Raw genomic sequence first — 13125 nt, 5'->3', positions numbered from 1 at the left:
ACAAAATCATTAGACCCCTGAAGGAGGGTGAACATTCAAGGACAGCTGATAGTGTACAGCATAAAAAGGCAGTATTGAGATTTACTATGCATGACAGAATTGGATGGTTTGTCATTTATGTCTCTGACTTGGGTTCATTTTTGGTCCTTGAACAAGTTACTTTATAGCCAAGGTTCATTTGTAAATAAGGGGTATTGATCTGTTTCTGTAAAGCTCTTTGAGTCTTACAAAAGTTGTTTAAAAAAAACAAAGTAATAAATGAAGATGGGAATAACATATAGTAAAGAGAACCAACAGAACAACCTTCACACTAGAAGACTAGAATGTACCACACCCAGAAGCAACAAATTTAGAAGGGAGAAGACTAGTTAAGAACAATCATGTTGGCTAATATATGGAACCCACAATAGGATATGGAGACAAAGAACTTTGTTCAGTAAAAAAAGGATTAGACATTCAGTTTAGAAACAGAATTGCATCTGCAGTTATATTACTTTGGGTGACGCTTTCATGAGCTGTCACTTCTCAAACTTCACAACTGTGGTCAGGAAGAAATGTAATTCCATGGCATAATGTTTCTCAGTTGTCTAGGTGCACTGAGATTTATTTATTCCTTGTAAAGTAACTGTTAGGAGTCACTGCTGGAGGTAAGATACTAACAGGGTGGTCCATTAATAAATTCCATTGTGGACCATAATAAATGTTTCAGTATCATTCAGATGGATGATTTGGTGTGATGAGGATTGTCTCATTTCATGATCTTATAGCTAGAGGATTTCACTAGGGTTATGGAGATGTCGTCTCATTTGTCTCAGGAACTAGGAGTGATGCTATAAAATAGTTTCTGATAATGAGGCTTATTTAGCTTTAATCAGAAAGTTGGGCTTGGACTAAAATGAAGTTTGAATCTAGCAGAGGAAGATAAGTGGATAAGTGTATACTGCGGCAACATGGTCCTTATGAAAATGTTTGAGAAATCTCTTCCTTCCAGGGGTGGTGGGGTTTTTGCTTCAATCTGAATTTTATTCCATTTCATTTTGCAGCAGCAAAGAACTAAACGAGGAGGCTGGGCCAAAGGGAGAAAGAGGAAGAAACCCCTTAGGGACAGCAATGCCCCAAAATCCCCCCTCACAGGGTATGTGCGATTCATGAATGAGCGTAGGGAGCAGCTTCGAGCGAAGAGGCCTGAAGTCCCTTTCCCAGAGATCACCAGGATGTTGGGCAACGAATGGAGTAAATTGCCTCCCGAAGAGAAACGGGTACCATTAAACTCCCTTTTCCTTGTTGGAATTTGATTGTTGTTTAATGGAAAAATAGGTGCTCAGTAAGGAAGATGACAGTGTTTGACTCCCAGGGTGTTTAGGAAGGTGTTTTAAGGTGTGGTCCACAGACCCTCCAAGACTGAAGGAATGAAACCTTTTGGGATCAAAGCATCTTAAGCCAGTTGTTGCTGGGGAAAAATTCCATCAGGCCTACAAACAATGCATTTTATTCAGAATATTGGTGAAAGGTTTAGAGAGGATCTACAGCTTGTGTGGGATCTGTGTAGATTGGACCTGTGTATTATCTATCCCAGGTCTTAGCTGAAACTGGGTTTTCCAAGGCTGAAACAGTTAGTGGTGGGGCAGGAGTTTATCCCTACTCACTACAGCTGAGGGAAACTGACAGGGTTTCAGGACTAATGGGTGGACCTTGTTAACTTATTAGGGGATGTCTCTCTGATTAACTCACTAGGGGATGTAAACTTTTGGTTTCAGAGGAAGATCAGCAGACCTGTAGGAACAGGCTGCTGATACAGAACTGGGGAAGAGCTGTTTTACACCAAGTTTGTCCTTTTTAAAGTTTTATAGCTCTTAAATTGACAGTATAGATGTACCTTCACTATCTCAGGACACCGCTGGGGAATGCTGTAGTGATGCAATTCACAAGTATTACCTTGCAAAACAGATGTAAAGTAGCCACCATAGTGGAGCCCTGGCCACAAACCAATAAGCTTCTTGTTTTGGAGCAGATGTGAAATGCTTCAGTATGGTGCTCTCTAGTATGGTTCTGAAAAACTGTAGGCATGAGTTGTTCCATCATTTGAGTCTGTCTCTCTCTCAAATTCTGTCCCAGAAAAGGGAACTTGCATTCTTTCAACCAGAATACAGTACATCTTTTGATCTTTACTTGGACCTTCTGCACTGTACCTGACTGTGTGAATGATAACAAAGTCCACCTTTTTTTCTGTTTCTTTAACTCCTTCCACTAGAGCAAATACTGTTACCTTGACTGAATTTACACTAATCACAGCATCAGAGTTGAACTGATTACTATAAGGCAGCCTGAACAGGAACTCCCAATCTCTTACTTTTAGAGGGGTACTGATACATCAGTCCCATATCATACTGGCACCATTATAAGGATATTTGACATTATCGGCAGTCGGGTTTTTTTGGCTGATGTGGCCAATTAATGTTACCAATAAATGCCCCATGAATGCGCACAGCTGTGGCACAGCACGTAGGCAGCCAGGAGCATAGCCCAGCAGCATATAGAGCAGCATCCAGCTGGTAAGTCTGTTGTGGGGGAAGGGGCTTGTGGGAGCAGATCAAGGCCTCTGTGGTGAGGGAGGGAGTGGGGCAGGGCACAGGACAGAGTTGAGCCACTCATCTGGGGAGCATGGGGAGAGAGGGTAGCTCCTGCTGCTACACTCACCATGAGTGGCATGGAGGGTGTGTACCCTGTGGGTGGGCGTGTGTGTGGGTGGGTGGGACAAGGGCTATCTGCCACTGTGGGCTGGGGGTGGTGCCAGACTCTTCCAGGCAACAGGGCTGGGCCAGTACTGTGGTTGGGGCAGGTGGCAGTGGTGCTGGGAAGGGGACTATGGGAGGTGCTACATCCACCCCAAAATTTGCCGTAGCCCTGCTCTCAGTGCCACCTCCACCTGCCTCAAGCACAGCCCTGGCCCAGGCCACCTGCCAGGAAGAACCCAGTTCCATCCCCAGCCTGCGGCCACAGCCCACTTTTGCCTCAAGCACAGATCCAGGGGCACACACACCCTCATTGCCTCCTGGGAGCAGGAGGTACCCCCCCTCCCTGCACCCCCTTGATGAGCCGTGGCTCCATCCCATGCTCTGCCTTGGCTGCGCAGCACCTGCACCAGCGCCAGACTTGCTCCCTCCCTCACTGGGGGGGCCTCAATCCCACCCCCAGCCCTTCCCTCTTCCCTTCCCCTACAACAGACTTACCAGCCAGACACTATTCTCCAAACTGCCGAGCCACATATTGGCAATCAGATCAGTATTGGCCAATATGGTTTATTAAAAATTGGCCATCGTATTGGCCAAAACAATTTCTACTGGTGCACCCCTACTTATTTAAAAAAACAACACAATTGAAATAGGGATGGGGAGGAACCACAATGTACAATATAAACTATAAGTAGTTTTTGAATCTTTTATAGTTTTAGAAAGTGAGTTGATACAGAGTAGAGAAGAGTTCTGCATTTACCCCTTTGTCAGTGTTTCACTGGATTGGATTTTCTTTCCTTACACATTTTACAAAAAATCTTTTATACCCTGAGACTGTCTTTTGTCAACGTTGATGTTTTGTGTCACTTCCTAGAATATCAGTTATACATGGATATTATTTGCCTATACAATATCTTATGAAAATATTAACAGTAATAGAAAATGCATGTCAAGGCAAGTCTGCTGAACTTGATGCATCTTTTGCAGTGTGAATACTGTCAGTCATTCCAGGAGCTGAGGGAAGAGGGGTAGGATAAATGAAATACCATATTTACTTGAATATACAAGACAAGGCTTTTTCCCCAGTCAGCATGGGGAAGAAAAGACCATTGCCTTATAATAGTGTACAAATAAGTCTCATTAAATACCTATCATTAAACTGCTGCCAAAAGCAGCATGTACTCAATAATGGAAACCAACTGCGAAGTTAATTAAATTCAACCAATGCAAGTATGACTAAAACACATGGACCATACAGGGGAAACATACTGATGGGAATCTGCCACAAACATAGGTTAGTATAGCTCATCTGAATAAGATCCATGGTAGTGCTCATTACAGGCAGTCCCCCTCAGTGCCAAGTTTTGCAAGTCATGGTGAGCCACTATATTGGATATATTTTTACTTCCTCTTCACTCCCACAGCTGAACTGTACCTTTGTTTCCTATTTCTAATGATTCCTGTTTCTTCACCAGCCTTAAATGTCTGGCAAACATCACCAAATGGGGCTTCAAAGAGTTTACCCCAAACCCCTCTGTTGCCCTCTCTCTGTCTGTTGTGTATGATTAGTGTGGTCCTGTCCTCCATGAGGTGAAGCCAAACCAGGTTGTGCCTGATCTGCATATCAGTTTGTGTAGCATCTCAGGGCTCATGACAAGAACACCCAGTTTCAGTCATGAGTGGGAGACTGTTTAGCACATGGATCCTTTGTGGGGGGTATGTGGAATAAACGCATGCATATTGAGCAGTGCTGAGCTGTGGGGTTACCATCGCTTGACATGGCTGTTCTCCTGGACCCCGCCCAATGAACTATCATGTGCCTTTTGGCTTTGAACTAATATCATGCATAGTTCATATTATATTTAAGTAGGTAAAGAAGTGTTGCTTAAAGTGTGTTTATGGCATACCTATGCTAAAACTTGCAGCAGTTTCACAAAAGGTAACATTCATCAATTTTGGGTACCTGTAATAATTTGCCTATATGGTAAATTATGTTTATTTCAAGGGCAACATTTTTTAATTGCTCCTTACTTCCTTGTGCTCAGGGAGAGTAGGGTCTGATAGGAAGGAAGGAGGGAAGCTATTACAGATGGAAGAAGAGCAAAGGGGAAGGGGACTACCTGAAACCCCAGATTTATTTTCCCTGCTGTAGCAGTGTGAGGAGGACAAATTCATGATTAAATTAGATTCTATACCTGGAAAATTATAACAAATTTATTATCTAATCTAATTATTGGGAAGGTCATTTTATATTTGAGTAAATATGGTACTCTGACCAAATGTTCTTATAATATCAGAGAAAGTGCCTTCTCCTGGGAAAGAAGAGACTAGGTGTTCAGACCTCCTCTTTTGTAGCTATTGTTTAAATTCCTGGAGTTTACTACCCTTGTCGTTGATGAAGGCCGGGAATTCCAGTCTAGCACATGGTAAGGCGACACCTGAGCACTCCCCTTTCTTCTTGTTCTGCAGTGTTCTGTAAATAAGTAGTAGAAAGCTTATGCAATATCACTGCAGGCTAAGAATCCATGTCCCTAGCCTGATGAATCCCAATCATACTACACTGCTCTGTTTTTTAAAAACCAAAAAAAGAGTGGCCAAATCAGACTTTGGTTATTTTATTTCTAACCTCAATACATGACATTCCTTTTCCAGAACAGAAATCTTGAAATCCTAAACAGGATTGCTGCTGAGTAGTAGGGAGTTGATTAACTCACTAGAAAAATGTGTGAAGTCCTACTTGAGTATTTGTTTTCAAAAGGGACTAGCAATTATTCCTCTAGTTCAGGTGATACGGACTAAGCTAGGAATATCTCTCCCTTGTTAGCTCATGTCCTGGGGTAAAACCAAGGGTTATTAATAAACAAAAGCTGCATTTACTAGCAGCTAGAGCTTCAGGAACACCATCCTAAACTAGGAGAAAATATGGGAGTCAAATTTTTAAGGAGAAAGCCTTGTCCATCTCTTTCCACTTACATTTTCTACAACAACATCAATAATACATGCTACTGCTCTATAAGGCTTTCACTTCTCTCTGCAAAAGATGCCCAACAGAAATACATAGCCTAACTCCATCAATCTTGCCCTCAGACACAAAACTGCAACAATGGCTTTAGTAATAAGGCAAAATAATATGCCAAGTGCATGTCATATATGACAGTAGGATGTACTAATTTCTGAATGTATTGGATATGAAAAATATCTGTTGAGGTCTTGCTCTAAACTTGTCTGAGGAAAAGGCCTTAAGAAAATTTTATCTAGATGCAATGAAAGGAAAGGCAATTTTGGGGGTTTTTTTAAGCAGCCATTCATCTTAGTTTTTTATTATGGTAACTCTGTAAATGGTTCGTAGTTTCTGTAAATAAATCTGTAGCTAAGTTTCTTGCATTATGCAGACGTGTGAAAATGTTTCAGGCAAGAATGACTTTTGCTCTCAAGTTGAATTTAAATATTAAAGCTTCAGTTGACAGAACCATCTAGATCCTTTTCTGATTTTTAAAGCATTTCCTCACTATAGCCACAGTGTTTCACTTATCTCATCAGAGAAGTGAAGGGATGCTCAGAAGGCTGCCGAATGGTAGTGGTTTTCTCTTAGGAATGTTAAAAGAGCACTGAAACACCACTGCAGCAATCTAAAGAGCTTCCTATTTGGCAGCATGAAATGCAACCCACAAACATCCAGTTCATTAAGTATTCTCTGATTATAGCATGTAAATAGTACTCAACTTATCTAAGAATCCTAGCAGCCAGTCATCTCTATGTTCAGGTGAACTGTCTTAAGTCATGAAGTAAACTTAACCGAATTAATGACTTGGTTAAAATGTTATTTATTTTTCAGTGTTTTTTTTTTCTTGGACTTTTGTTTTTTGTTTTTCCACTGTAATTATCACAGCTTAGGGTTCTGTGTTCTGCATCTCACATGCATTCTCATTTGTTTTTTCTTCATTCCTTTCCTGTCATCTAGGCAGATGATCAGCAATTCACCTGTGCTATGTTTTTTACCCTGAAGTTCTATGTTTTTTTTTCTTTTGCAGCGTTACCTTGATGAAGCAGATAGAGATAAAGAACGTTATATGCGGGAGCTGGAGCAGTACCAGAAGACAGAGGCTTACAAAGTTTTTAGCAGGAAAGCACAGGATAGGCAAAAAGGCAAATCACACCGGCAAGGTATTAAACTATAACAAATACAGTGCCTAACAAGCATGAAAATACCAATAGACCTTTAACTAGAATAGCAATGTATACCAAATAATCAAGACCACTTTTGTAAAGCCTTTGATTGTGTGCCCTGTATAGAACCTACCCTTTTGTGTTCATCCAAAAAAACAGTGAAGGTATGAGAAGTGATTTGGTTTATGTAGATACTACTGTACCTGAACTGTACTATCACAGGAGTAAAAAAATGAAGTTAGAGAGAAGTACTGTGCACATATCTCTCTTTAAGAATTAAAGAGATTATTTATAGGTTGCATAACTAACTTCATCCTTCAGTTCTCCTTCATTCTACTGTTGCTTCTTTTGCTTTTTTCAGATGCAGCGCGGCAGGCTGCCCATGACCATGAGGTAAACATTGTCTTTGGCCCTACGCATTCCTAGCAGATTCTCAACTGGTGTAGATTGTCACTGAAAGCAAGAGACACTTTACGTTGCTTGAAAACCTACCCTGAGCTCTGGGTTGTTGTGGATTTCTTGCTCTTTCTTTCCCATTTTTTGGATCATTTAGGTCAGGGACAGTCAACCTCCAGCATGGGTGCTGTGAATGGCACAGGAAGCCTCTGTGTGGGGCACATGGCAGACTGGGGAGGGAACAAGCAGCACAGTTACAGATTAGAACAACAGAAAATAGAAATCAACACAGAAAGCAGAGCAGAAGATCGGGCAGGGGAAGGGAATTGGAGTGACACTTGGGGAGGCTGTGGGGTTAATTTGTGGCATGCCTGCCAGAAAGGTTGACCCATACTGATCTAGGTTATAGGTTCCCATGACCAAAGAATTAAAAAGTAATAGAACAGAATTACTCAGTTGTTTTCTGGTACTAAGAAAATTAAATTGAAAAAAAGTTAATGTAGTTATAAGAAATCTGAAATGAAGTAGAAATGCAGTTTATAGTTCACTTTTTAAAAAGGCCTTTTTTTTCTTTTATTCAATTTCTGCAATGCAGATCATAAATCTTTTATTTGGAACCTTAAAAGTAATGGACATAAGCTAAAATAATTGAGCCTTTAAGTACCTGATATATTGTATTATTATGTGTAGCTTGCATGCAAGTGCAAAATTGCAGGGGAAAATTAAGCAAAAGGTCTTGTTGAAAAGTTGGCATTTAGTATCCTGAAATATAACTAGTGTATCATGGGACCTGTTATAAAACTTTCTTAGCCTAGAACAATGTTGCCTTGTTGTAACAGGACTCTTGATTCATTTTTTCCTCAGTGTTAATGATTCAGCTACTATAAACCAACATTGACATAAGTTTAGCTTTCTAACATGCTACACATGTGATCCTACATATGGTCATCAAAAATTGTAGCAATGGACAGGTGTTCAAGTAAATCTGGCTTCATTTCAATAAAACCCAATTATTTTTCATAGTAGCCTGGTTGGATGGTTGTTATTGCTGTGATGGTCCAGAAAATGTCTGATAGGCAAGGATTCTTTGTGTCATCTTTTACTGGAGCAATCACTTAACTAGGAGAGCTGTGGACAGGCTTTTGGGTGTCATGCAGATCTTTGTTATTTTTCATACAAATCCCATTTCCATGAATACATGAATATATAATGTGCCTACTGTGCCTGAACAGTGGCTACTTTGAACTTTTAGTCTAACTTTAAAACCACAGAATTTGTATGTGGTTTCCATTTCATGCTAGTCAAGAGTGACCTTGCAAATCTATCATATAGCAAGCCATCTACAATGACATGACTCGTCCTTCTTCCTTTTGTCCCCCGCTTAAGCCCCTGTTTACTTTTGTCCTCCCCACCTCTTACCATATTTTACTGTTTATTTCCTCTATTCCTTTTGTACTCTCCTGTTCTCTTCTGTCTGCTAGTACCATTTTCTTCATCCCTCACAGTATTTCTTCTGCTGCTCCTTTTCTGTTGAATAGTTGGAACTGGAAGGTCCCTGAGTTTATGCAGAAAAATATGCCTCATTTCTGTCAGGCTTGCCAAGACATGACTGATCTGGTCTAGGATGGGGAGGTTCCAGTTGGTGATGTCCAGGGATCTGGGTTTTCCATTTTTCGCAGAAAAACAAAAATTTTTTTCCTTTTACAGACAAGAACTTGGGAAACTGTGGGTTTCCCCTTGCAGGCTGGCAGAGTTCCCATCTGCACGTGGCTGCTTAGGGCTTGGGGGAGCAGGACTCAGGGGGCAGCAATGGAGAGCAGCTCCCCCAGACTTTTATGTGAGGGCCGTAGCAATTTGAGGGGGATGGGGGGACAGATTGAGGCCTTCATGGTGAGGAAGGAAGTGGAGCAGGGTTGGCAGCTGGGGCTGGGGGCACTGTCCAGCCAGATGGGTATACATGGCTGCAGGGCCAACTGGGGAGCAAGATAGGGCCCCGGGTGGTGGTAGGGCTGGCTCCCCACTGCTGCACACAGTCCTGAACAGGGGGGGCACATGCCCCCCCAGATTTGTGCACAACGGAAATGCAGGCTGTGGGCTTGGGGCTGCCCACCCTGTTGCCCTCCCCAGTGGGGCCTCAGTGGCCCAGCAGGTGCTCCCTGGCACAGCTGGGTGGGGAGGCTCAGTGCCACTGCTGCCAGGAGCTCCATTTCAGCCATGCTGCCACAGCAAGGAACTTCTTGCACACCTGGCAGCAGTGGCGGGGCACAACTCTGTGCCACTGCTACCCCCGTTGCTGCCAGGTGGGCAGGGGTGCCTCACCATGGCAGTGTGGCTGGCACAGGGCTCCTGATTGGTGGTGGCACAGCACTAAGCCTCTCCATCCTCTTGTGCTGGGTCTTGCCCACTGGGTTGCAGAGGCCCCTGGGGAAGGCAGCAAGTCAGGGAGCACCAAGCCTCCAGCAGGCAGCCCAAATCCTTTCTCCCCATGGGCTCTGCTCCAGCCACAGCAGCCACCGTTGACTCCCACAGCATCTGAGCTCAGACACTGCTGAGTGGGTGCAGGGGCTGTGGGCTCTGGCCCTGGTCCCATAGCTCTGCAGCAGAGCGTTGTGGGTCAGGAGTGAGGGGCACCAGCACATAATTGGGAAGTTGGGGAACTATGGGTTGGGAGTGAGGGGCACTAGCAGGGCCAGAGGGCTACAGGTCAGGAGTGAGGGACACTGGTAGGGCCAGGGGGTACCAGTAGGAATGGCGGGGGCTGTGGGTCTGGAGTGGAGGGCACCTGGAGGGGTGGGGGCTGTGGATTGGGTCTGAGGGGCACTGGTAAGTCAGAGGGTTGCAGGTTGGGAGTGAGGGGCACCAGCAGGGCTGGGGTGGGATGAAAGGCTGTGGGTTAGGAGTGAAGAGCACTGACAGGTCCAGGGAGCTGTGAGTTGGGAGTGAGGGGCAACAACATGGACAGGGCCAGAGCACCGGCATATCAGGGCTGCTCAGCTCCACAAAGCAGTGATGGGGACAGCTGCAGCTGGACCTGTGTCCTGGTGAGCAAAGGGGTAGGGGGAGCTCTGATTTTTCATGGAAGAAAAACCAAAATCAGACACCAAGATATACAAGTATTTAGAATTTATTTTATTCTAATGGTTGAGGCACTGATAGGCTTCCAAATTCCTTAAAAATTGTAAATATATCAATAAAATATTGCGTTCAACTAATGTGTATATGTATGTATATATGCATGTGTGTATATGTATGTATCCCGGTGTTTCATTTTAATTGTAGAAAAATGTGGATTTTGGGGAGTTCTATCAGAGAATTTGGAATTTTTGAACAGAGAAAGCCAGGATCTCTGGTTATATCTGTAACCCTTGGAGCATGGAGCCAGGTATTTAGCCTCCGTCTCCTGCCCTTCCTTACATCTTCAACTTTCTGTGCTGTTGAAAAACTTCACAGCTGGTATGTTCTAAAGCTCCCAAAGCCAACTTCACTGGCAATCCAGCAAAACTTTTTTTCCTGCTGATTCTCCATCTCATTTAAGGACAAAGAGAGGAACAATAATTTTATTTTTCTTTTAATTTATGAGAAATGACAAAATGATATTCAGCCTGAACAAACTGGTCCTTTTCAGTGAAGAGCTAATCAAATCCTTATAATTTTAATTCCCTGAGTGAGCCTCAGAGTGGCTTAAGTACATCTAAGCCCCTGAGAGGATCCTTTACATGCTGGGTAATGTGCTCAGTAATCGAAGAGTGCTGGTGGTTTTCATTACCACTCTTCTGTTAAGTAGAATTTCTCTGTTGCCTTTCATATACTGAGCAATTTCAACTAATTGCTCTAATGTTTTTTTTTTATTTTGTACCTGAAGAATCTGTACCCTGGGGCAGCATATATAATGTCTGCAGTCCACTGTTCTCCACCCTTCAATCTGTAGGAACCATTCTTGGTGAATACCGGTCTCCTACACGTAGATAACAGTATTAAGCATGAGTCACTGCTGGTTAAGTTAAAAAAACAAAAAGCCAAAAGTAAAAAAAAAAAAAAAAGACTTCCCATTATTTCTTTGCAGATTTCAAGGTAAAATTGTTGTTGTCTGGGAAGTATGTGTTGGGGGGAGTGTATATTGTTGCACATGACTTCTGAATACACTTCAGTCTTCCAAGACATTTTCTGCAGGAACAGGCATCAGCTTTCAGGCGAATAGCAGGAACAGTAAAGGAAGTTCTCATGATAATGCATCTCAACAGCCTCTCACAAATGTTTGTGTGTTCTTGGGTTTTTTTTCTTTCCTGTCAGTCGCTCATATAAGCCCACTTAGTCTGAGCATTTGAGTTTTGAACTCATGCCCATCATATCTAGTGCTTCCCAGCTGCAGTTCTATCAGGTAATAAAACTCAGCTTTTATTTATTTATTTTTAAAAGTAAAAAACAAACTGACTGACAGTTTAGTCAGGTAAGCATTTGGAGGGGTTTTGAAGTTCTGCCTAGCCATGTCTATCTTGGATGACTGCCAAATGGCACTCCGTTCACCCTAGCTTAGCCCCTTTATGAGGCAGACACCAGTATGAAACACTAAGCTCAGCTGCCAGAATTCCCTTATAGTCTGTTAACCGCTTAGCTTTTCTGCTGGGTACCAAATCATGTTTGACATTTCATTTAAAGCCCAAGGTGTTCAAATATAAAAGACCATAGTGGTGACAAAAACAGGAGCAGGGTATTTTATTTCTGCCTTTAAGTGTGGTTTTTGAAGGGATGATTTCTTGGCATGTTTTCCCAACCAAGATGTTTTCAGGCATTTGAAAAGCTTTGCTTTCACTAGCAATTTCTCTAGTGCTTAACTTTGTTTCTGTATTAAGCAGCTGTTTGATTATAATTGCCACAGTTTATCAAAGAAAAAAGCTCTTTTGTGTCTTTGACATCATCAGTTTGTACTTTGAGAATTAATTCTTCTTGCTTTTGACGTGAAAAAGTTATGACTCAAGCATCACTAAAAATATTGAACTTAATCTACTGTTCAAAAGTCTGTGAAGAAAATGCAGATTTTTCTATCTTAAATTTTATAAAAAGAATTTTTTTCAATGATATACCACCTTGTATTCTACAGAATTCTTGGCACACACCATGGGTTAGGATCACTTCCATTAACACTGAAATGTAGCCACCTCTTGGGAAAGTTGTGACAGCTGTTTAATTGTATGCTACAAACCTACCTGAAAATTTTGGAACATAAAGAGTACTTTTTTTTTCTTTAACAAAATCTGCAATGCGGTTTTTAAAATGTAATTTTACCTTGCAAAACACAGGTATTTGCACAATGGAATCTTGGCTCTTGTACAGCACTAAGCACACTGTTAACATTTTGCCTCTAGTCTTTGGGGGAGAGATGCTAGTAGTGGTAGATTCTCCAGGCTTGCTCTTACAGAACTTGGCTCTTCAGGGGACCAAAACCTGAATGTTGGAAGTTGCCCCTACAGTGATACAGATCACAACATTAATTTTACATTTAACTATGCCATGCTCTGGAGAAGTGAATTGTACATGGCAGCAGAATTTTGTTTTGTGCCCACATACACTCATACACACGTATGCACACCTGCCCTTGTTACTTACAAGTAGTTTCCCATGAAAATTTTCATGAATAATATACCACTACCTGTATTTTCATTTGTGGCAAGGAACTGTCTGAAATACTAATCTACCTAATACTTTAATTGTAGGACACAATTAAAGTACTAGGTAACTCTTGTCAGAAATGTGGATCTTTTAAGATCTGCTGTAAAGTTCCACGTTTCTTTTGACAATTCCTTCTGCTACTTTACTGTAAGGTTCTACATAT

General features: G+C 42.1%; 1 protein-coding gene across 7 annotated transcripts in view; it reads left to right on the top strand.

Annotated features, from left to right (window-relative positions):
• HMG20A (high mobility group 20A) overlaps positions 1-13125 on the top strand; it is an 87706-nt gene that overhangs the window by 56765 nt on the left and 17816 nt on the right. For all 7 annotated transcript variants that reach the window (XM_090028739.1, XM_090028742.1, XM_090028745.1 and 4 more), the window contains 3 exons: positions 1044-1259; positions 6764-6896; positions 7261-7292. In XM_090028739.1, the coding sequence (XP_089884865.1) occupies positions 1044-1259; positions 6764-6896; positions 7261-7292 (381 nt within the window). The remainder of the gene's footprint in view (positions 1-1043; positions 1260-6763; positions 6897-7260; positions 7293-13125) is intronic.

Source organism: Crocodylus siamensis, chromosome 15, assembly GCF_052110815.1.
Source record: "Crocodylus siamensis isolate JL-2025a chromosome 15, ASM5211081v1, whole genome shotgun sequence".
NCBI lineage: Eukaryota > Metazoa > Chordata > Crocodylia > Crocodylidae > Crocodylus > Crocodylus siamensis.
This window is presented reverse-complemented; position numbering and strand designations above follow the sequence as displayed.